At 46.1% G+C, this 25,716-nt stretch overlaps 1 protein-coding gene across 3 annotated transcripts in view; it reads left to right on the plus strand.

The window, feature by feature from the left end:
- Nucleotides 1–25,716, plus strand: part of tmem144b (transmembrane protein 144b) — a 175,608-nt gene that overhangs the window by 98,571 nt on the left and 51,321 nt on the right. For all 3 annotated transcript variants that reach the window (XM_086010619.1, XM_086010601.1, XM_086010610.1), the window contains exons 6-7: nt 6,672–6,752; nt 7,360–7,435. In XM_086010619.1, coding sequence (XP_085866745.1) covers nt 6,672–6,752; nt 7,360–7,435 — 157 coding nt within the window. The remainder of the gene's footprint in view (nt 1–6,671; nt 6,753–7,359; nt 7,436–25,716) is intronic.

Here is a 25,716-nt window from a genome sequence, read left to right on the forward strand (position 1 = left end):
TTTTTTGCTAATTTACTTTCATAATCTATCTTCCCTTTCTTAATCAATCTTTTTGTTATTTTTTGCTGTCTTAAAGTTTTCCCAATCCTCTATCCTCCCACTAGATTTGGCTACCTTCTATGCCCTTGTTTTTAGTCGAATACTATCCTTAATTTCTTTACTTAGCCACGGATGGCTGTCTTTTCTTTTACACCCTTTTTTTTCTCAGTGGAATATACTTTTTTTGGAAGTTGTAAAATAACTCCTTAAATGTACACCACTGATCATGTATCGTCTTACCCTTTAATCTATTTTCCCAATCCACTCTACTCAATTCTGCTCTCATACCTTCATAGTCTCCTTTATTCAAGCTTAGCACGCTTGTTTGAGATACAACCTCCTCACCCTCTAATTGAATATGGAATTCAACCATGTTATGGTCACTCATTCCAAGGGGATCCTTTACTAGGACATTTTTAATTAATCCTGTCTCGTTACACAGGACCAGATCTAAGGTTGCTTGCCCCCTGGTCGGTTCAGTTACATACTGCTCAAGAAACCCATCCCTAATACACTCAATGAACTCATCCTCAAGGCAGCCCTGCCCAATTTGATTTGTCCAATTAATATGATAGTTAAAATCCCCCATAATTATAGATGTTCCCTTATTACAAGCCTCAACTATTCCCTGATTGATACTCCGTCCAACCGAGTTGCGACTGTTCGGAGGCCTATAGACTATGCCCACTAGTGTTTTTTTCCCCTTATTATTCCTTATCTCCACCCAAACTGTTTCATTATCCTGATCTTTTGACCCAATATAATTTCTCTATATTACAGTGATTCCTTCCTTTATTAACATAGCCACCCCACCTCCCCTTCCTTCCTGCCTGTCCTTCCTGATTGTTAAATAACCTGGTATGTTTAATTCCCAGGCATTGTCACCCTGCAGCCATGTTTCTGTAATGGCCACAAGATCATACCCATATGTAGCTATTTGTGCCATTAACTCGTCTATTTTGTTACGAATGCTACGTGCAGTCAGATAGAGAACTTTCAAATGTGTTTTGTGACACTTAGTTCCTGCTTTTGCCCTTTTTATTACTTTACCTTTTACTCCATACCTTCTGCCCCTTCCTGACACGCTCTGGTTTTTAATTTCCCCACTGCTACCTAAGTCTATGACCTTCTCTGTTGTCGTTTTTATTATTTGTTCTCTAGGAACCTCGCCCCCACTAGTTAGTTTAAAGCCCTCTCTACAGCCTTAGTTATATGATCCGCCAGGACTCTAGTCCCAGCACTGGCCAAGTGAAGCCCGTCCCAACGGAACAGCTCCCTGCTGCCCCAGTACTGGTGCCAGTGTCCCAGGAAGCTAAACCCATTTCTCCCACACCAGTCTTTGAGCCACGCATTTAACTCTCTCATTTTATTTGTCCTAGCCAAATTCGCTCGTGGCTCAGGTAATAATCCAGAGATTATTACCCTTGAGGTTCTGTTTTTTAATTTGACCCCTTTGCTGCTCATACTCCTTTAACAGAACCGGCTTCCTAGTCCTATCTATGTCGTTTGTACCAACATGGACCATGACGACTGGATCCACCCCCTCCCACTGCAAGTTTCTTTCCAGCCCAGAGGAGATGTCCTTAACCCTGGCACCGGGTAGGCAACACAGCCTACGGGACTCTCGCTCTTGGCTGCAGAGAACTCTATCCCCCTAATAATACTATCCCCTACCACTACAACATTTCTATTTACTCCCCCCTCTTGAATGGCCCCCCGCTCCACGGTGCTGTGGCCAGGTTGCTCATCCTCCCTGCAGCCCCTGCTCCCGTCCGCACAGGGAGTAAGAACCTCGAACCTGTTGGACAAGAGCAAGGGCTGCGGCTCCTCCAACACTACCTCCTGGATCCCTGTACCTGCCTCGCTTGTAGTCACACTGTCCTGTCCCTGACCATGGGCTACATCTGAATTAATTAACTTCATAGGTGTGACCACCTTCTGATACACAGAGTCCAGGTACTGCTCCCCCTCCCTGATGTGTCGCAGTGTCTGAAGCTCAGACTCCAGCTCATCAACACGGAGCTGGAGATCCTGTAGCAGCAGACACTTGTCACAGATGTAATCACCGTTAGCCTCAATGGGGTCTACCGGCTCCCACATCTCGCAACAGTAACACATCACCTGCTCCAATTCTATGCAATTAATTAAATTTTTTATTGTTAGTTATGGACACCCTCTGCTCGATTATAGATGCTAGTATCCCCTTTAATTAATTGGATTTAAATTAAATCAATCCCTCTAATTACACCAGTTAAATGGTTTACCAACTGTCTCCATTACAGCACAGAGACGCTAGAAAAAAACCGCATAATTTAAGCTTGTAATAAAAAGAAGAAAGAAATACTCTCCAACCAATCACTTACCTGCTTCCTGGTGACGTCACTCTTGGATTATTTTTTACCTCTCTCCTCTGCTGTTGAGTTGGTACGCCTCGCCTCACCTCACTGCTCACTCCCAGGTCCGATGCTGTAGGCGGGCCTCGGGTCGCTGCCGGTTTTAAGCTCCGCCTCGCCTCACCTCACTGCTCACTCCCAGGTCCGATGCTGTAGTCGGGCCTCGGGTCGCTGCCGGTTTTAAGCTCTGCTTCGCCTCACCTCACTGCTCACACCCAGGTCCGATGCTGTAGTCGGGCCTCGGGTCGCTGCCGGTTTTAAGCTCCGCCTCGCCTCACCTCACTACTCACACCCAGGTCCGATGCTGTAGTCGGGCCTCGGGTCGCTGCCGGTTTTAAGCTCCGCCTCGCCTCACCTCACTGCTCACTCCCAGGTCCGATGCTGTAGTCGGGCCTCGGGTCGCTGCCGGTTTTAAGCTCTGCTTCGCCTCACCTCACTGCTCACACCCAGGTCCGATGCTGTAGTCGGGCCTCGGGTCGCTGCCGGTTTTAAGCTCCGCCTCGCCTCACCTCACTGCTCACACCGAGGTCCGATGCTGTAGTCGGGCCTCAGGTCGCTGCCGGTTTTAAGCTCCGCCTCGCCTCACCTCACTGCTCACACAGAAGCACCTTGGTGAGCTAGTCTTTGGTGTGGAGATGCCATTGTTGGACTGGGGTGGACAAATGTAAGAAATCACACAACACCAGGTTATAGTCCAACAGCTTTATTTGAAATCACAAGCTTTCGGAGCGCTGCTCCTTCGTCAGGCATATCCTACCAACTGCTCCACTAGCCTCAGCCACTGCTCAATGCACCACACCCGCATCACTCACCTGCCAATAATCTCTAGCAATCAAGACTCATACCTAACATTCATTGCTTCATTTCACTCTTACACACTTAACCCTGCTGCAAGCTTCACACCCACATCTCACAACTTGCACACAATGCCAGCTATTCAACCATGACAGCCACATCACCCAAGCAGATTGCACGACACTCACTGACAAACTTCCCTCTCTCTTGCCAGACAAAGTGGCGCACAACTTGAGGCAGCAGAAGCTAACCGGCGGGGGAGAGGCACACATGCATGTCCTGACTCCCATAGAGGAAACAGTGTTGGCCATTATTGGAACGGCCATTGCTGAGGCTGTGGCCACCGGAGGGGCTAAACATTCTCATACCTAATCCGCCTCCTCCACGTCCCCCTCATCTCACAATGTCTTCCAATTTACAAGCTGCACGTGATGTAAGCATGCGCCTCTTACTTTCCTCTCATCCCCTCACCACAACCTCACCCATGTGCCTTTCTCCTTTCAGATATCCAAGAACTGCAACCTGCCCAGGCAGTGGTGGAAGAACAAGAAGACAGTGATGATGAAGACACACTGTCACACAATTTCACACTTGCAACCACCAGCTCAAATACTGACACTGCATGTAATTTAGAGAATAGCATAGAGATGGGTGCACATGGTGAGGCGCATGGGTGGCCTGTAGCCAGGGCAGAGATAGCGCAGTTGCCAGCTCGCCAGAGGGCAAGGGCGCACATGAGTTCTGCTGCAGAGGACATCCTTTCAAGCATAGAAGTGGTGGCAAACTCCATTAGCATACTTGTGAACCCAACCACGATGCAACGTCTGATGGCTGATGTCTCAGCTTCCATTGCAGCACAAGCAGCAGCCACCCAATGTCTCCATGCTACCATGGAAGCTTAGACTGCTGCCTTCATGGTTATGGATTACAGTGTTCAAAGGGGCTTGCAGGGTGTCACAGCAGTCCAACAATCTGTCCTCTAACACATTACTAGGATCGCTGCGACACCGCCCTGGGGGAGTGGCAGTGGCTCCATGGAGCACGAACCTGCTGTCCTCTCTCAGGATGACAGCATTTGTCCTCCCATCACTGCCACTCCACCAGTGCCCTTGCTGTTGCCTGTCAGTCAGCCAGTCAGCCAGACTGCTGCAGCCCATGACGAACTGGTGCAGTCCGCAGCCGGGCCGTCTAGGCTCAGACCTGCTTGAGGCCATCCTCCAATGCCTTATGCAGTCTCCTCCACTGAAAGTCAGCAGCCTTCCACCAACCATGCTGCTGCCACTGGGGTAGCACTGAGTAGGAGCACTAGGGCAGGCAAAGGCACTAAGGGAATGCACAAGGGTGATTAGTTTACATTTTGTATGCAATATGGCATGATTTGATTTATAAATTTGGTGCTGAATTTTTATTTTGTGGAGGCTTTTATTTTTGCATTGTGGCCAAGCACACGCTGTGATAGTGACAGAGGGAAGGTAAGTTGTGGGACTGTTAATGATTGGGAAATTGCGGTTGTGGTTACTTATATCGCAGTCGGATAAGTATTTCACGGACAGCCTGGGCAGAAAGGGGCTGTCTAGTTTGCCTCCTCCCTCTTCCTCTTCCTCCTCCTCTTCCTCATCCTTAGCTGCTCACCGTATAGCTGGTGGGAAGGGCTGTGCCCTCATGATGGAGAGGTGGTGCAGCATGCAGCAGTCCACCACGAATCTTGACACCCGCTCTGCCGAGTACTGCAGGGCTCCTCCAGAGTGGTCCAGGCAGCGGAAGCGTTGTTTCAGCATGCCAATGGTCTATCACTTTTAATGTGGCATCATGGCTTTTGTTGTATGCATACTGCCCACGTGTGTGTGGGTTGTGCACTGGAGTCATGAGCCATGTCATCAGTGGATCGCCCTTATCGCCTAGCAGCCACCCTTTGGTTTGCCGTGTTGGCTGAAATGCAGCTGGCACGGTGCACTGCTGCGGAATGACTGCATCATGACTGCTGCCAGGATACCAGAAATTGATCTGCATGATTTGCTGCATATGGTTGCACGCCAGCTGGATGTTGAGGGAGTGGAATCCCTTTCAGTTCCAGTATATGGCAGAATTAACATGCGGTGCCTGCAAAGCGATGTGTGTGCAGTCAATGGTACCCTGCACCATGGGGAAGCCTGCAATCCTAGCGAAGCCTCGTGCTCACTCCACCTGCTGGTCTCTGGCAAGAGAGAACGTAATGTAGTCAGCTCTCTTTGAATACAGAGCCTCAGTGATCTCCCTTATGCAACAGTGGACGGCAAACTGCAAGATAGCTCCAGCTCCAGCCTGGAAGGTACAAGACGCATGAAAGTTCATCACCACGGTCACCTTCACAGCCACTGGCAATGCAGTCTTTGCCCTGCTCTGAGGTTGCAGTTGTGACTGCAGTAGTTGGCAGATTTCAGTGAGGGCGCCCTTGCTGAAGCGCAGACATCTCACACATTGTTCCTCGCTGAGTTTCAGGTAGGAGAATTGTTCCCTGAACACCCTGAGCGGATATGGCCTCCTGCTGAGACCCCTTCTCCCCCGCCTCCTCCCTCTTCAGCGGCTTGTCCTGTTCTGCATTGCCTCTGTTCATTCTCCAAATCGTGCTGCATTCCAAGGGGAATTACTACTACTGTACCCATGTCTGGCAGCAAGTGGTTTGTGTAGAAGCCTTGAAGTCTGTAAAAAATCCTTCAGCACTTGCCGCACCACTCCACGTAGACTTTGACAACTTGAAACAACTATAGAAAGCAGCAAACTTATAGAAGTGTGCCAACAGCCAGAAGAAATCAACCGGCCACTAACCTGCAAGTAGTTGATGATCCCTTTAAATAGCGCTGGTGAGGGGTCCTTCCTGTTGCTGAACAGCTGTCCGAGGTTAAGAGAGGGCGTTAGCTGGAGTAGTATGCTCCAAAATGGCAACGCTGACATCAAATCAGCGTTGTACACTGATTGGCGTCATGATCTGCCTGCTCTGCATACTTCTGGCGCACGCACCATCACCCTAACCAATAGGACATCCACCATGATTTGCATCACAAATGTGCACGCGCACCGCGGATGCCATTTTGGAGCTCTAAGTGCACTTTTAGCGCACAAAAAATGAGTGCTAACAATCCCAATTTTGTGTCTTTAATTTTTTCACTCATAATACTCCAGGTGCAACTTTCTATCTGACGCATTCCTTCATGACTTTACAGTCATCGACTCAATAGGCGAAATGAGACTTCATTTTATTAGTTCTTTCAAAAAATAATAATGAGATGCCATAGGAGCAGAATTGTACATTTCCTGTGTTACAGGGATAATGCTGCAAAGCTCAGGTTTGGTTTTAGTGTAGTTCAGTTGATTTGGTTTTTAAAGGCTGAAGTTCAGAGCAACTTCATTGAATACTTCATTTTAACCATTCTCAAAAGTTCAACTGTACTGTATAATCTATTTCAGATTTGGCTGGTTTGGCATTGACCCCGAAGAGGTAGCAAAACCTTATTTAAACTACATTGGAGCAGTTTTGTCTTTCATGAGGTAAACCTGTCCAGCCATCTCTAATGAAATAAGAGTAATTGATGCAATTTGTATTCACTAGCTAGATTTAAATGGTATGTTTTGTCCTGAAAATTATAAGTACATTATATGCAAAGGAATCTTGTATATTGCAATTTTAAAAAAAGTAGTGCGGGTAATTATTTATTTAATATAGTAGCAATTCCTACTTCATTCATACATAACAAAACAGCAATGAAAGCAATTTGATTGTAGGAAAAAACGTCTATTTGTCTACAACCTTTATAATATACTGTCCTAATAAGATGCAAACTTGTAAGTTAGTCTGAAGCTACATTATAAATATTCACTCATAACACTCCAGGTGCAGCTTTCTATCTGACACATTCCCTCATCACTTTACAGTCATCAACTTAATAGGTGAAATGAGGCTTCATTAGTTCTTTCAAAAAATAATAATGAAATTCCTTGGGAGCAGAATTGTACATTTCCTGTGTTACAGGGATAATGCTGCAAAGCTCAGGTTTCACATTGAATTTTGTTTTTCTACATTGAATTAAGGTAGTTGGCCTTTTTTTGATTTTGATTTGTTCAGTTAAAGCATTGATTGAAATATTTTCTGTTTTAGTGCCATCATATTTTTCTTTGTCAAGAGCGATGTATATGCTGTAAACACATCTGAACCAACACTACTGATTGACAATGTAAGTAACAGCTCCCTGAGGAGTTCTTAGAGAAATTCAAGTCACTTTCACTAGAGCAAACCCTTCTGTTGTAAAGATTGAACAAATTCCTTGCTTTAGGTCAACCTTTAGATTTTGATTGTGTATTCTGTGAAATGTTATATTCTATAATGATGGAACACACAAAATAGGCACAGTAAGGTACTTTTGGTTTCCTTTTTTTGTGCATCAGTTGGTAGAACTCTCACTTCAAGTTAGAAAGTTGTGGCTCCAGGACTTGAGCACATAATCTAGGCTGACAATTCAGTGCTGTACTGAAGGAGTGCTGCATTTTAGATACTGTCTTTCAGGTAAGACTTTAACTGAGGCCCCATCTGCCTGCTCAGGTGAAATAAAAAGACCTCCATGGCACTATTTAAAGCAGAGCAGGAAGTTCTCCTGATGTCCTGGCCAACACTCCTCCCTCAACCAAAACCACAGAAATTATCTGTACATTCATCTCATTTGCTGTTTGTGAGACCTTGCTGTGCGCAAATTGGCTGCAACATTTCCCAACATATCCACTGTAACTACACTTCAAATATTATTAGTTGGCACAGAAATGCTATAGAATGTCCCACAGATGTGAAAAGTGCAAAAAAAGTTTCATGTCTTCCTTTTTGTTCCTTTGTTGAAAAATAAAATTATTTCTGTGCTTGTCGAGGTGAAGGGTGTTCATACTGAGGAATAAGGGGTTGAATTTTTCTGGCTTCGGTCTACTGTGGTGCTGGGCAGGAGTAGTTCACTCATAATGCACTGTGTCTCCCGAGTGCAGGTGTGCTCCCGGCTGGGCCTAGCTCTGGAAAACAAGGCAGGAAACAGGAACCCAGCTACAGGTCTGAGGGGCCTGCAGCAACCTTCCCTTCTGTTGGGAAAGTTTGAAAAATTATCTCATTTACCTTGTGGGCTACTCTTCAGCTTGCTGCTGGGCCACCATGAATCATACAGTTTTTGTTTGGGTGGGGGGTGATTTGCCGCAAGCCCAATACCAGCTCTTTGGAATAGCCCCGTGTCTGCACCCTACAATCGCAGCCAGAACTGCAGGAAAAAGAGATGGGAAGCTGGGCACATGCTTCTGCATCATTCAAATCCATGGAATTGGCCTGCGCCTATATCAGGCCCCAAACTTCCTCCCCACCTCCGGGAATGCCAGGGTAATGTAAAGGAATCAGAGACTTATCAAAATGGGTATCTGCATCTTCTTTGTGACTGTAGGCTGGATGTTCATAGGGGACAAAAGAGGAAAATTAGTCACAGAATCTTTATACTGAATCTAAATATAAAGCAACCTTGTGTTCAGTGCAATACAGTGAATGCAGAATAAAGTTCCCTTTACTTAACTGTAACAATAGATTTTAACTCTACTATGAATTTCTCCTTATTTCTATCTAGATTACCAGTTTATGCATAGTTGTTGGTGATATCTTTGTGCTGTGTTGGTTTTAGGCTTGTCTACCTATCTGTTTTATATTAAACTAGCTGGAGTGCCCGGCGGTGCCGAGGGTTTTTTGAGGGCATGTTGTTGTTAGAAGAGAGAGAGAGAGAGAGTTGGAAGAGAGAGAGAGAGAGAGAGAGAGAGAGAGACGGGGGGGAGTAGAGAGAGACGGGGGGGGAGAGGGAGAGAGAGACAGACAGGGAAGGAGAGAGAGACAGAAAGGGAAGGAGAGAGGGAAGGAGAGAAAGGGGAAAGGGGTGGGGGAAAGGGGGGTGGGGGAAAGGGGGGTGGGGGGAAAGGGGGTGGGGGGGAAAGGGGAGGAGAAGGGTGGGGGGGGAGGAGGGGGGAAAGGGGGTGGGGGGAAGGGGGAGGTGGAGGGGGGAATGGGTGGAAGGGGAAGGGGAAGGGAAGAGGGGAGGGGGGAAAGGGGGAGGTGGAGGGGGGAATGGGTGGAAGGGGAAGGGAAGGGGGAAGGGGAGGGGGGAAAGGGGGAGGGGAGGAAGGGGAGGGGGGAAAGGGGAAGGGAAGGGGGGAAGGGGAGGGGGGAGGGTGAGTGGGGGGAGGGGAAAGGGAAGGGGGTGTGGGGGGAAGGAGGGGGGAAGGGGGGGAAAGGGAGGGGGTAGCCAGCAGACCCTCTCCCCTCTGCCAGTGTTGAGAGTTGCGCTGCCGGCGGCGGTTGGAGAAGGCTAGGCCCCGGGGCCTCGGGCACCTGCACTGACATGGCCCAGCCGGGCAGCCCGAGCTCCGCAGCCGCCGTTGGGCCGCAGGCCACAAAGCACCCGAGCCCGGCGATGGCTCCGCGGAGCTCCGTACCGCCCCGCCAGCCTTTACAAAGATGGCGGTGGTGGCTACGCTCAGCTCAGGCCCGTCCCGCCAGCCTTTACAAAGATGGCGGCGATTGCGGGCCGCTTGTTGAGCGGGACGGGAGGTGCCTAGCTCGGGCGTGGCTGGGGAGGAGAGGCTGAGGCTTCAAGGCCTGCGGGCAGGGTAACCCTGGAAGGTTGCGGCACCCGGTGGAGGTAGCGAGTCAAGAGGGAAAAAATAGGGTGAAAGGTAGGAAAATTAATGAGGTTAGAGAAAATATTTACAAATTAATTAACTTTTTTTAAGAACAATTTAATTGTGTTTTAAAATCTAGATTTGAAAATAAACACGCGGAAAGTGGGAAAAATAAATGAATAGTTAGGAATCAAGATGGCGGCCACTCACCTTAGCTCAGAAGGATCAGGCCCGCCCACACACGCAATGAAATGCCCCCCCGTGACGCACCGATTGGTCAACCATCAGGTTAATCCCCTGTACGATTGGTCAACCATCATGTCACTCAACGCTAATGAGCGGAATGTTGACGTTTTTTGAACCTTTTTTGTATACAGTCGGAACAATTTTTGTCTGACCAAAAAGTAAATACGCCTATTAGAGTCCCCTAATTATAAGCTTTCTTTTGATATAACATATGTGTAGGTACGCTCTATAACTTTTGATTGTATAGCCAGACAGACAAACAGACAGACAGACAGAGAGACGGACGGACCAGTTTATATATACTAGCTGGGGGAGCCCGGCTTTGCCAGGGCTGTTTTGGGCCGGGCGGTTTAAATCGAGTCCCAGGCTTTGGGGCCTCTCTGTGTCCCTCTGTGAATCTGCTGCCGGGCAACATTTTAAATCGAGTCCCAGGCTTTTGGGCCCTGTCTCTCTGTCCCTTTGTGAATCTGCTGCCGGGCAACATTTCTACCTTTTAATACCTTCAAAGATGAAAGTGAAAGTACTTATAAAACGTTTTTGGTAAATCTTTTAAAAATAACATAAGAGATACTAACTTTTTCGAAGCTGCATCAGCAGATTTTGAGCTGGAAGGAGTTGAAGCAGCAATGGGGTTTTTAGCTTGAGGCAATGGATGCCACATCCCTGAGATGAAAACAATTAGTCCCGCCCACACTACTGTAGGATTGGTCAATCGTGACAGCACAGGATTGGTCGAACCTTGACGTCAGTCAATCAATGCTAAGTAGCAGATAATGAGTTTAATTTTGAAGGTTTTTTGCATAAGGCGCGAACAATTTTCGTCCGACCGAAAAGTAAATACGCTTACGACCGTCCCGGAAGCGTAAGCTTTCTTTGGAGGTAACGCGCGCGTAAGTACGCTCTATAACTTTCGAGCGCATAGCCGGACAGACGCACACGTGAGGACAGACAGATAGACAGACAGACAGACAGACAGAACGATCCGTTTATATATAGAGATAGATATAGATCGATAGATGTGGTACGTGGGCCATGTGTTTCATTGAAAACTCATTTTAAGTACTTGAAATACCTATTACTCCTGTAGGTGGTTCTGTGATCGATATTTTCATTATTAAAGGTGTGCACTGTATCACACAATTGTTGCTATTTTGTGATGCAAACATGTCACCTTGTGATTGCATAATCTGGCCACTAGGTGGTTCTCAAGTTTTTTGTTCACCATTATTTTTTCTAACTGATTTTCTAATGCCCAAAATCGGGTATAAACAGAACACAAAATTCAAATAAATAAATATATATAGAGAGATATTTATTTTCACAATAACATGATTATATTTATCAATTGATTTATCTTTTATGTCTTATGCCTTCACTAAAGTTTTATTTGCAGGTCTCAGCCTCTCCCCAAAAACCTGAGCTTGGATTTGATATTTTTACTCAGAAATTTGACTCTGAGTTGAAATTGGATTGTGCAGTCTGAACATATGAAATGTCCCTAATTTCCCAGGATGCTTTGGTATCATTCAATCAGCTGTACTGATGGGATTTTTTTCCTAGCACCTTTTGCCCAGTAGTTTTTCTTCACAAATTAAAAAGATCAAGGCCTAGAAATTGGCCCACTTACTGCCACGAGTCACATTCGCGATCGGGTCTAAAAATGGTGGCCGCCATTCTAGCACCCTTTATAGTGTGGGACTAGGCAGCTGCCATTTTGGTGAGGGCCTTAGTGCTTTCATTAGCAGCACTGGCCCTGGAAATGTAAATTGACAGAGGATGACGTCAAGACTTAATGTCTCCCCAGTGAACTTGGACCTTAGCGCTGAGTTCAGTGCTGGGTCCTAAGTTTGCCATGAAAACCCAGCATTCAGCAGAGTGACCCAGGCATTGTCAGCACCTCTTAAAGGGACGCACACATCTTTCAGGTAAGTTTGCATTTAAGCTTTTTGAACTGTTTTTATTTTATTGAAGTATTGGCTTGGTACAATACATGTTAAAAAGTTTTTTAAATCTGTCATGGAGAGCAAGGAGTGCTGCTGGACACTTGCAAGGCCTCGGATGGTAAAGGAAGGCCTCCAAGAAGACAGAAAATGCTGGAAATACTCAGTAGGTCAGGCAACATCCGTGGAGAGAGAAACAGAATTCACGTCTCAGGTCAAGATGCTGCCTGACCTGCTGAGTATTTCTGGCATTTTCTGCTTTTATTTCATATTTACAGAGGGAAGAGGAGGAAACAACCCAGACAGTCCCTTTCTGGCCGGGATAACCGGGATGGAATCATCCGCCTGCAGTATCAGTGACCACAACCCCAATTCCCCTTTCAACATTTGTCCTACACCTCCGTGGCTGACCATCACAGCGTCCTCTTGGCCACAATGCTGAAATAAAAGCGGCCACACTGCTGAAATAAAAGCCACCACAAAGCAAACTTTCCAATCCAACTTTATACATCTATCCATCCAATATGACATCCAGAAATCAACTCATCACCCTTATGCATTCCCTTAGTGACTGTCTTGTGTGTGCCTTTACCTATCCTATTGATATCACGCAGTGCTACCCCAGTGGCTGCAGAATTGCTGGTGGAAAGCTGCTGACCTTCAGTGGGGGACACTGCAAATGGCCTTGCTGGTCAACCTTGAGGAGCTGGTGGCTGGGAGAGTTGAATCAAGTGACAGTGTTTCTGTTGTTTCTTCTTCACTTGCCTCTCTCCTCAACCACTGGCTGGGCAGGCTGCATTTCTTGGGTGTGTGAAATGAGGGAGGAGACGGCTTTTGAAGATGCATTCACTGACCTTGACCACTGGTCTGAGGTCTTAAAGCTTCTTTGGGCACTGGAGCCAGGGGGTGGGGGTGACATTGCTGGCAGTGACCGCTTCGGCTGCGTGCTTCCCACATTATTCTTTCTGGAGGGCCTCCTGGCCCCTGTGGGTAGAGGACCTCTCTTGCAGTGTTGACCCCCTGCACAAAGCTGGAGTGCTGCGTGCGAGACCCTCGGTGCCCCTTCCCTGGCTTGCTGAGCCATTTGTGTTAGTGCTGAGGCATTTTCACCATTTTTTTTTTAGGTGCGAAAGGGAATTCATCTTTAAGAGCTGAAGGCTCCCATTTGGGAATTCTTTTTAATGTTAATTTTTTTCAGAAGGCATTTGAGTTGTAAGGGCTAAAAACTGCATATTTTTACATCATTTTTATTGTTATCATTTCAGAAGGCACTGCCCTTTTAAGAAAACGACAATGCCTTGCTCTTTTAAGATCCCACAATGCTTTGCAAAATCACAGCCTCGCTTTCAGAGACTGTTGAAACAGCAACGCCGCTTCAGGGCATCACATTGGGGCCTGATGCCGGGACGAACGGCACCAGGAGGGCGTTACACAGCGAGTTTAGCGCTGGGCTAATGCTCATTGGTCCCCAGCACCAATGTTCAGTCCTGTCAGTGCCACCATTTTCAGCGGCCGTTAACCCCCGGCCTTCTTCTTCTTCTTAGGCAGTCCCTCGGTACCGAGGATGACTTGCTTCCACATTAAAAATGAGTTCGCAGGTGACTGATGAGTCCAATGCGGGACCTACAGTCTCTGTCACAGGTGGGGCAGACGGTGGTTGAAGGGGTGGGTGGGTGGGGTGCTTGGGTTGATGTGCGCTCCTTGCGCTGCCTGCGCTTGGCTTCCGCTTGCTCCCGGCGAAGAGACTCGAGGTGTTCGATGCCTTCCCGGATGCTTCTCCTCCACTTTGTGCAGTCTTGGGCCAGGGATTCCCAGGTGTCGGTGGGGATGTTACACTTTTTCAAGGAGGCTTTGAGGGTGCCCTTGAAGCATTTCCTCTGCCCACCTGGGGCTCTCTTGCCGTGCCGGAGCTCCGAATAGAGCGCTTGTTTTGGGAGTCTCGTATCAGGCATGCGGACAATGTGACCCATCCATCGGAGCTGATTGAGTGTGGTCAGAGCTTCGATGCTGGGGATGTTGGCCTGAGCAAGAACACTGACGTTGGTGCGCCTATCCTGCCAATGGATTTGCAGGATCTTGCGGAGGCAGCGTTGGTGGTACCTCTCCAGTGCTTTGAGGTGCCTGCTGTACATGGTCCATGTCTCTGAGGCATACAGAGCTGTCCCCCGATTATCAAAATCCATGACAAGGCCTTGGACAACGTGGATCACTTTCCATACCTCGGGAGCCTACTGTCCACAAGGGCAGACGTCGACGACGAAGTCCAACACCGTTTTCAGTGTGCCAGTGCAGCCTTTGGTCGCCTGAGGAAGAGAGTGTTTGAAGACCAGGACCTCAAACCCGGCACTAACCCCCGGCCACAGTGGCACCAGCATCTTTTGTGGCGGCCACGAATTTCTTAAAATCTTAACTAAGATAAAATTTATATTTTTATAATAAAAGAGGCTGTGTGTGCGAGAGAGAGAGAAAGAGAGAGTGACAACTGACAGTGTTGTGATGGGACACCTGTAGTAGCATTTCTGTATTAAACTAAGAGAGTAAGATGAGATGAGACGAGACAGGGGTTGACTGAGAGAGTGCCTAGGGTTAAAGAGAAAGAATGAGAGAGGTGAGGGAGAACATGTCTTTCTTCGTTTAATGTTACTTCAATTTTCAAAAAAACACCAGTTGCATTTTGAAGTTAACTAATTATTCCACCTGGAGTTTTGTTGACAATGCTAATGGCTTACACCTGTGAGACAGGGATGCTAATTTTTAACAGCTATGAGGTGGATGAATGGATGGAGGGAGGGAGAGAGAAAGAGAGACAAAGTCAAAACAGAGAGAAAGGCAGACAGGCAGTTTTTTTCCTGATTAAGAAGTTGAATGTTGAAAGCAACAAAGCCTCTTTGAGGAAAACATATAAGGAAGATGTGTGGGAGGGAAGAAGGAAGCTGGTTGAGGGTGAGGGACTGTTCCCTCCTTGGGTGGGAGTGGGGAAGATTGGATGGAGGGTTGAAGGTAAGGCGAGTGACAAGAGCAAGGTTAGGATACAAGGGTTGTCTGGCTCATTCAAAGAGGATGAAGTATAGTGATAAGTGATGTGGTAGGAAGCGGATTGAGTAGTGGGAAGGTGATGTGGTATGGGACATGATAGGAGCAAAGTAGTGGGGGAATCAAGTGAAATTGGGGGATGGATAAGGACCCAAGGCGGTCACGTTTACCTTGCAACCCCCCAACCCAAATGCAGCCTGCAGCTGTTGGTGGCTGCTTTTCATGCCAAATGGATTCATTGCCATGTCTCCTATGAGACAGGAGAATTTGCTAATCAACCTTGCTATACAGCTCCTTAATTAACACAATTTTTGATGTAGCTGTTCAATGAGAAGTGCTCATCTGCTTTTTTTGGTCTGAATCATATGGTAAGTTTTGAGGAAGTCAAAACTAGATGTGAACTTTAACCAAACAGTAAAATCTGTTTAAGGATATAAAAGTAAAATACTGCGGATGCTGAAAATCTGAAATAAAAACAAAATACTGGAAATACTCAGCAGGTCAGATGGCATCTGTGGAGAGAGAAACAGAATTAACTTTTCAGGTCGATGACTTTTTGTCAGAACTAGGAAAAAGTTAGAGAAGTAACAGATTTTAAGCAAGTGCAGGGAAAGGGGGAGGGGAGGAAAGAACAAAAGGAAAGGCCTGTGATAGGATGGAAGGCAGGAGAGATTAAAAAACAAAAGGTGTGATGGTGCAAGGCAAAAGGAGATGGTACTGGGACAAGTAAAGGAACAAAAGATGAGTCTGAAGAAGTGTAAATGGGAATGGTAGAATCATCAACAGCTGCCATCTGAAAACATAGAGGCAGAGGTTATGGTCTGAAATTGTTGAACTCGATGTTGAGGCTGTAAAGTGCGTAATTGAAAGATGAGGTGCTGTTCCTCGAGTTTACGTTGAGCTTCGTTGGAACAGTGTAAGAGGCCGAGGACGGAGAGGTCAGAGTGAGAGTGGGAGTGGAGCGGAGAATTAAAGTGACAGATGACTGGAAGCTCGGGGGTCACGCTTATGAACTGATCGGAGGTGTTTCACAAAGCGGTCACCCAATCAGTGTTTGGTCTCTCCAATGTAGAGGAGACCGCATCATGAGCAGCAAATACAGTATACTAAATTGCAAGAAGTACAAATAAATAGCTGTTTCACCTGGAAGGAGTGTTTGGGGCCCTGGACAGTGGGAAGGGAGGAGGTAAGAGGGCAGGTGTTGCATCTCCTGCGCTTGCACAGGAAGGTGCCGTGGGAAGGGGGGTGGGCGTTGGGGGTGATTGAGGAGTGGACCAGGGTGTCGCGGAGGGAGCGGTCCATTTACACCCATTTACCCCCATTTTTATATTTTGCGTATTCTAATGAGAAACTGTGCAGAGGAAGAGTTCATGGAATGCATTCAAGATAGCTTTCTAGATCAGTATATCAAGGAACCTATGAGGGAATTGGCTATTTTAGATCTGGTACTGTGCAATAAGACAGGGTTAATTAATAACCTTGTAGTAAAGGAGCCTCTGGGGAGCAGTGATCATAATATAAAAGAATTTTATGTTGAGTTTGAGAGTGATTTAGTTAAGTCCAAAGCTAGGGTCCTAAACCTGAACAAAGCAAACTACATAGGTATGAGAGGTGAGTTGGCTAAGGTAGGTTGGGAAACTATAATGGGGAATAAGGAATTGGCAGAGAAATTAAACAAATACTTTGGGCTGGATTTTACCTTTCGATGCGGCTTGGGGGCGGGACAGCTGCCTTCCGGGTTCCGATCCCGCCCCCAACGACGTCCGACACACAGATGCTATTTTGCGTCAATTGGCCTTGTTAAACCCACCCTGCGGGCTTGCCGGCCAATTAAGAGAAAGCCGGTGTCAGATGACGTCGGTTGATGACGCGTCATCTGCCGGTTTTCTTAAAGGGACCACACAATTTTTTTGACAGGTGATTTTTCAGTGTTTGACAGCATTGAGGTGCTGCAAACACTCACAGTCACTGTACAAAGGTGAGCCCTTGTACCCAGGCTCTCCAGTGACCCCCTCCTTAGACTAGAACAGATGGCAGCTGCAGGTGAGGTTACAGAAGCGATCTGTGACTGGTGAGAGAGGTTCTTCCAATGAGGTTGGGACTACACAAACACTTCTAAACTTGTTGCCTACAGAAAAATCTAAATACATTAAAAATTATTTTCCTAACATTTTCTTACCTCTGAAACTCACCAGTGTACCATTGGATCCTTCACACCACTTCGGCAGTTGTCATCAATGAAGAAACATTACAGTAGACCCACAGCACAACTCACTTACCCTGACGATGTGTCCGGACGTCGGGAAGCCTGCAGTAGATCTGTCAAAATTGGAAAAAGCCTCTTAACTGCCTGCTAACAAGTAGTTAAGTGCCTCTTCCCACCACTAGGTATTGGGTCCATGTGCAAATCGGGGACCCGACACCCAGGAAGATTTTTTGGAGGTGGCTTGACAGCGGGTTCAGCACCCGCTGTCAATCTTTGCAATTTTGCCACCGGTCCCGCCTCTAAATCTGCCCCCTGAGCGATGGCAAAATTCCCCCTTTGTGTCTGTCTTCACGGAAGAAGACGCAAAAAACCTCACGGAAATAGTGGGGAACCAAGGCTCTAGCGAGAATGAGGAACTGAAAGAAATTAGTATTAGTAAAACTATAATACTGGAGAAATTAATGGGACTGATAGCTGATAAATTCCCTGGACCTGATGGCCTACATCCTAGGGTTTTAAAAGAGGTGGCTATAGAAATAGTGGATGCACTGGTTGTCATCTTCCAAAATTCCATAGATTCTAGAACTGTTCCTATGGATTGGAAGGTAGCAAATGTAACCCCACTATTTAAGAAAAGAGGGAGAGAGAAAATGGGGAACTACAAACCAGTTAGCCTGACATCAGTAGTAGGGAAAATGCTAGAATCTATTATTAAGGACGTGGTAACAGGGCACTTAGAAAATAATAATAGGATTGGGCAGAGTCAACATGGATTTATTAAAGGGAAATCATGTTTGACGAATCTGTTCATTTTTTGAGGTTGTAACTAGCAGAATAGATAAGGGGGAACCAGTGGATGTGGTGTATTTGGATTTTCAGAAGGCATTCGATAAGGTGCCACACAATAGATTATTAAACAAAATTAGGGCTCATGGGATTGGGGGTAATATACTAGCACGGATTGAGGATTGGTTAATGGACAGAAAACAGAGTAGGAATAAACGGGTCATTTTCGGGTTGGCAGACTGTAACTCGTGGGGTATTGCAAGGGTCAGTGTTTGGGTCTCAGCTATTCACATTCTTTATTAATGATTTGGATGAGGGCACCAAATGTAATATATCCAAGTTTGCTGATGATACAAAGCGAGGTGGGAATGTAAGTTGTGAAGAGGAGGCAAAGAGGCTTCAACGGGATATAGACAGGCTAAGTGAGTGGGCAAGAACATGGCAAATGGAATATCATGTGGAGTAATGTGAAGTTATCCACTTTGGTAGGAAAAATAGAAAAGCAGAGTATTTTTTAAATGGTGAGAGATTGGGAAATGTTGGTGTTCAGAGGGACCTCGGTGGCCTTGTACATGAATCACTGAAAGCTAACATGCAGGTACAGCAAGCAATTAGGAAAGCAAATGGTATGTTGGCCTTTATTCCAAGAGAATTTGAGTATAAGAGTAAAGATGTCTTACTACAATTATATAGGGCCCTGGTGAGACCACACCTGGAGTATTGTGTACAGTTTTGGTCTCCTTACCTAAGGAAGGATATACATGCCATAGAGGGAGTGCAACCAAGGTTCACCAGACTGATTCCTGGGATGGGGGGTTGGAGTGATCATTTTCATTTAATTTGTTTAATAATTACATTGAGATTTCCATATTTAATATTTTACCACAGTGTACTATTGTGATGTTTGATACAATCTGTCTGTGAGTCACAGTGCTTGGTTATGTAATGTTACTTTGAAACCTGTTTCAAGTTTGTGCGTGGGAAGAGGTCTCTTTTGTTACTGTGTAGAAACTGGGATGAGCACTTGCACCATCTTTATCATCTGCAGAGAAATGACTTTAATAATCCAGAGGAGTGTAATAGATTCCAAACCCCTAAACAGGAGACTGTCAAGTCAAACCGAGAGCAAAAATTGCAGCTCCCTATGGCTGATTCGGCAAATCCCATTTTACCTGTGATGTCAAAATTCCAGACTTCCTAGGGGGGTGGCATGCATTCAGATCCCAGTATTAAAAATGACTCAATCTTTGCACTCACATCCTCAAGTAATTTCTAAATTCACCACTGCTGTAACAAATAGTGTTCTTTAGATTTTTTCCCCCCTTTATCAAAGTGATCAACATTTGGGTCTACCTGCACCTCAAGTTATGACAAGCACATATCCCATTGCACTTTCTGTGTAACATCATGTCCTCAAGTGTATTGAGGGCTAAATTCAGATCTGTTTTATAGTTGTCAGCTTTTCTAGGGTTGTGGTGCTTTTTTGAAGATGTACGTCAGCTATTGCTTGATTCTTAGGTTGATGTGTATGCTTCATGAGTGGGGGGTTTGCAGATGGAGGGGAAATTAAGCTAGCCATTCTTGAAATGCAGAACTGGTCATCAGTGATCAGTAATTAAGAACATAACAAATAGGAGCAGGAGTAGGCCATTCGGCCCTTCGAGCCTGCTCCGCCATTCAATGAGATCATGGCTGATCTTCTGCCTCAATATCATTCACTGGCCTTATTGCCATATCCCTTGATGCCCTTACCAGTCAGAAACCTATCGACTTCTGTTTTGAATATACCCAATGACTGAGCCTCCACAGCCCTCTGGGGTAGAGAATTTCAAAGATTCACCACCCTCTGTGTGAAGAAATGTCTTCTCCTCTCAGTCCTGAATGGTCTACCCTTTATCCTGAGGCTGTGGCTCCTGGTTCTAGAATCCCCAGCCAAGGGAAACATTTTCCCAGCATCCACCCTATCAAGCCCTGTAATAATTTTGTATGCTTCAATGAGATCCCCTCTCATTCTTCTGAATTCAAGAGAATACAGGCCTAGTTTATTCAATCTCTTCTCGTACGACAGTCCCGCCATCCCAGGAATCAATCTCATGAACCTTCGTTGCACTCCCTCTATGGCAAGTATATCCTTCCTTAGGTAAGGAAACCAAAATTGTACACAGTACTCCAGGTGTCACCAAGGCCCTATATAATTGGAGTAAGACTTCTTTACTCCTGTACTCAATCCTCTTGTAATGAAGGCCAGCATACCATTTGCCTTCCTAATGGTTTGCTGCACCTGCACATTCACTTTCAGTGACTCATGTGCAAGGACACCCAGGTCCCTTTGAGCATCTGCATTCCCCAATATTTCACCATTTAGGAAATACTCTGCCTTTCTGTTTTTTCTACCAAAGTGGATAACTTCACATTTCTCCACATTATAATCCATCTGCCATGTTCTCGCTCACTCACTGAGCCTGTCGAGATCCCCTTGAAGCCTCTTCACATCCTCTTCACAACTGACACTGCCATCTAGCTTTGTGTCATCAGCAAATTTGGAAATGTTACATTTAGTCCTCTCATCCAAATCATTGATATAGATTGTGAATAGCTGGGGCCCAAGCACCGATCCTTGCAGTACCCCACTAGTCACAGCTTGCCATCCTGAAAAAGACCCGTTTATCCCTACTCTTTGTTTTCTGTCTGTTAACCAATTCTCAATCCATGCTAGCATATTACCCCCAATTCCATGTGCCCTAATTTTGTTCACCAACCTCTTGTGTGGGACCTTATCGAAGGCCTTCTGAAAATCCAAATACACCACATCTACCAATTCCCCTTTGTATACTCCACTAGTTACATCCTCAAAGAACTCCAATAGGTTTGTCAAACAGGACTTCCCTTTCATAGATCCATGTTGACTCTGCCCAATCTTACTATTCGTTTCTAAGTGCCCAGTTATTGCATCCTTTATAATAGATTCCAGCATTTTCCCAACTACTGATGTGAGGCTAACAGATCTGTAGTTCCCTGTTTTCTCTCTCCCTCCTTTCTTAAATAGCAGGGTTACATTTGCTATCCTCCAATCTGCAGGAACCATTCCAGAATCTATAGAATTTTGGAAGATGACAACCAATGTGCCACTATCCCAATGGCCACCTCTTTCAAAACCCAGGGATGTAGGTCATCCGGTCCTTGGGATTTATCAACTTTTAGTCCCATTAATTTTGCCAGTACTGTTTTTTTACTAATAATAATTTCTTTTAAGTTCCTCATTCTCGCCACACCCTTGGTTTTCTCATATTTCTGGGAGTTTTTTTGTGTTTTCCTCCATGAAGACAAAAACAAAGTATTTATTTAATTTTTCCGCCATTTCCTTATTCCCCATTCCCCACCGGCATCGGCAGCGGGTGGAGTCAGAGCAGCGCAGCAGAGCGACTACAAGAGGCCCCAGAGGCTCAGGTAGGCCTCAGTGCAGCATCGGCAGCGGGTGGAGGCGGAGCAGCGCGGCAGAGCGACTACAAGAGGCCCCAGAGGCTCAGGTAGGCCTCAGTGCGGCATCGGCAGCGGGTGGAGGCGGAGCAGCGCGGCAGAGCGACTACAAGAGGCCCCAGAGGCTCAGGTAGGCCTCAGTGCGGCATCGGCAGCGGGTGGAGGCGGAGCAGCACGGGAGAGCGACTACAAGAGGCCCCAGAGGCTCAGGTAGGCCGCAGTGCGGCATCGGCAGCGGGTGGAGGCGGAGCAGCGTGGCAGAGCGACTACAAGAGGCCCCAGAGGCTCAGGTAGGCCTCAGTGCGGCATCGGCAGCGGGTGGAGGCGGAGCAGCGTGGCAGAGCGAGTACAAGAGGCCCCAGAGGCTCAGGTAGGCCTCAGTTTGGCATCGGCAGTGGGTGGAGGCTGAGCAGCGCGGCAGAGCGACTACAAGAGGCCCCAGAGGCTCAGGTAGGCCTCAGTGCGGCATCGGCAGCGGGTGGAGGCGGAGCAGCGTGGCAGAGCGACTACAAGAGGCCGCAGAGGCTCAGGTAGGCGTACCAATCTCCAATCTCAGGCAAGGAGAGAGGTAAAAAGTATTCAAGGTGTGACGTCACCACAAAACAGGTAGGTGATTGGTTGGAATATTTCTCTCGTTTTAAACTTTAAGTCTGTGGTTTATAGTTTTTAAGGTTGCTGTGGTGTACCAGGGACAGTTTGTAAACCAGGGCCCTTAAATATATCATTTAACTGTAGTGAAATTGGTGGGATTCATTTAATTTTAATTAATTAGTTAAAGGGTAAGTGCGAGTCATCAAAGAGTGCTGTGAGTTTGGGTAAGAGTGAGAGTTCTTTAATTGTTATTTCTCTTTAAATCATTCTTGATAAGATTACTTTAAGCAGTTTAAGTAAAGGGGAAAAGTTAAATATTTGGGATTCTGTTGGTTTAAGAAGAGTAAAACAAGGTTACACTGCAGTCGGAGTAAATTGGCACAGCAGGCAGTGGAAACCAGTTTTCTAACCAATCAGCAGGGGTGACTCATTTGGCTGTAAACAAACAAACAGTATAAAAAGACCAGTCCTAGTGCGAGCAAGCACTGAGTGCGAGTCATCAAAGAGTGCTGTGAGTTAGGGTAAGTGGGGTGTTAGGTGCTCTTTTCAAACTTTAACTCTGTGGGTTGTAGTTAATAAGGCCTTTCTGGTGCAGAGTGACTGTTGGTAAACCATTTAACTGGTGTAACTAGAGGGATTGATTTAATTTAAATCCAATAAATTAAAGGGGATACTAGCATCTAAAATCGGTCAGAGGGTGTCCATAACTATCAATAAAAAATTTAATTAATTACATAGAATGGAGCAGGTGATGTGCTACTGTTGCGAGATGTGGGAGCCGGTGAACCCCATTGAGGCTCACGGTGATTACGTCTGTGACAAGTGTCTGCTGCTACAGGAACTCCAGCTCCATGTTGATGAGCTGGAGTCTGAGCTTCAGACACTGCGACACATCAGGGAGGGGGAGAAGTACCTGGACTCTGTGTATCAGGAGGTGGTCACACCTATGAAGTTAAGTAATTCAGATGTAGCCCATGGTCAGGGCCAGGACGGTGTGACTACGAGTGAGGCAGGTACAGGGATCCAGGAGGTAGAGCTGGAGGAGCCGCAGCCCTTGCTCTTGACCAACAGGTTCGAGGTTCTTACTCCCTGTGGGGACAGGAGCAGGGACTGCAGGGAGGATGAGCAACCTGGCCACAGCACCGTGGAACGGGGGGCCATTCAAGAGGGGGGAGTAAATAGAAATGTTGTAGTGGTAGGGGATAGTATTATTAGGGGGATAGATAGAGTTCTCTGCAGCCGAGAGCGAGAGTCCCGAAGGCTGTGTTGCCTACCCGGTGCCAGGGTTAAGGACATCTCCTCTGGGCTGGAAAGAAACTTGCAGTGGGAGGGGGTGGATCCAGTTGTCGTGGTCCATGTTGGTACAAACGAAGTAGGTAGGACTAGGAAGCCGGTTCTGTTAAAGGAGTATGAGCAGCTAGGGGTCAAATTAAAAAACAGAAACTCAAGGGTAATAATCTCCTGAGCCACGAGCGAATTTGGCTAGGACAAATAAAATTAGAGAGTTAAATGCGTGGCTCAAAGACTGGTGTGGGAGAAATGGGTTTTGCTTCCTGGGACACTGGCACCAGTACTGGGGCAGGAGGGAGCTGTTCCGTTGGGACAGGCTTCACATGGCCAGTGCTGGGACTAGAGTCCTGGCGGATCATATAACTAGGGCAGTAGAGAGGGCTTTAAACTAACTAGCGGGGGGGAGGTTCCTAGAGAGCAAATAATAAAAATGACAACAGAGAAGGTCATAGACTTAGGTAGCAGTGGGGAAATTAAAAACCAGAGCGTGTCAGGAAGGGGCAGAAGGTATGGAGTAAAAGGTAAAGTAATAAAAAGGGCAATAGCAGGAACTAAGTGTCACAAAACATATCTGAAAGTTCTCTATCTGAATGCACGTAGCATTCGTAACAAAATAGACGAGTTAATGGCACAAATAACTACATATGGGTATGATCTTGTGGCCATTACTGAAACATGGCTGCAGGGTGACAATGCCTGGGAATTAAACATACCAGGTTATTTAACGATCAGGAAGGACAGGCAGGAAGGAAGGGGAGGTGGGGTGGCTATGTTAATAAAGGAAGGAATCACTGTAATACAGAGAAATTATATTGGGTCAAAAGATCAGGATAATGAAACAGTTTGGGTGGAGGTAAGGAATAATAAGGGGAAAAAAACACTAGTGGGCGTAGTCTATAGGCCTCCGAACAGTTGCAACTCTGTTGGACGGAGTATCAATCAGGAAATAGTTGAGGCTTGTAATAAGGGAGCATCTATAATTATGGGGGATTTTAACTATCATATTAATTGGACAAATCAAATTTGGCAGGGCTGCCTTGAGGATGAGTTCATTGAGTGTATTCGGGATGGGTTTCTTGAGCAGTATGTAACTGAACCGACCAGGGGGCAAGCAACCTTAGATCTGGTCCTGTGTAACGAGACAGGATTAATTAAAAATGTCCCAGTAAAGGATCCCCTTGGAATGAGTGACCATAACATGGTTGAATTCCATATTCAATTAGAGGGTGAGAAGGTTGGATCTCAAACAAGCATGCTAAGCTTGAATAAAGGAGACTATGAAGGTATGAGAGCGGAATTGAGTAGAGTGGATTGCGAAAATAGATTAAAGGGTAAGACGATACATGATCAGTGGTGTACATTTAAGGAGTTATTTCACAACTTCCAAAAAATATATATTCCACTGAGAAGAAAAGGGTGTAAAAGAAAAGACAGCCATCCGTGGCTAAGTAAAGAAATTAAGGACAGTATTCGACTAAAAACAAGGGCATATAAGGTAGCCAAATCTAGTAGGAGGATAGAGGATTGGGAAAACTTTAAAAGACAGCAAAAAATAACAAAAAGATTGATTAAGAAAGGGAAGATAGATTATGAAAGTAAATTAGCAAAAAATATAAAAACAGATAGTAAGAGTTTTTATAGTTATATAAAAAGAAAAAGGGTGGCTAAAGTAAATGTTGGTCCCTTGGAGGATGAGACCGGGAAATTAATGGTGGGAAATATGGAGATGGCAAAAACACTGAATGAATATTTTGTATCAGTCTTTACAGCAGAGGACACTAAGAATATCCCAACACTGGACAAACAGGAGGCTATAGGGGGGGAGGAGCTAAACACGATCAAAATCACTAAGGAAGTGGTACTCGGTAAAATAATGGGACTCAAGGCGGATAAATCACCTGGACCTGATGGCTTACATCCTAGGGTCTTGAGGGAAGTGGCGGTAGGGATTGGGGATGCATTGGTAATAATTTTCCAAAACTCCCTGGACTCAGCAAAGGTCCCGGCAGACTGGAAAACTGCAAATGTAACACCCTTATTTAAAAAGGGCAGTAGACAGAAGGCTGGAAACTATAGACCGGTTAGCCTAACATCTGTGGTAGGTAAAATATTGGAGTCCATTATTAAGGAGACAGTAACAGGACATTTGGATAATCATAATTTAATAGGACAAAGTCAGCATGGTTTTATGAAGGGGAAGTCATGTTTGACAAATTTGCTGGAGTTCTTTGAGGAAGTAACATATAGGGTGGATAAAGGG

The sequence above is a fragment of the Somniosus microcephalus genome, chromosome 2 (genome assembly GCF_052327205.1).
Source record: "Somniosus microcephalus isolate GS21.2 chromosome 2, FLI_Smic_1.0, whole genome shotgun sequence".
Lineage (NCBI taxonomy): Eukaryota > Metazoa > Chordata > Chondrichthyes > Squaliformes > Somniosidae > Somniosus > Somniosus microcephalus.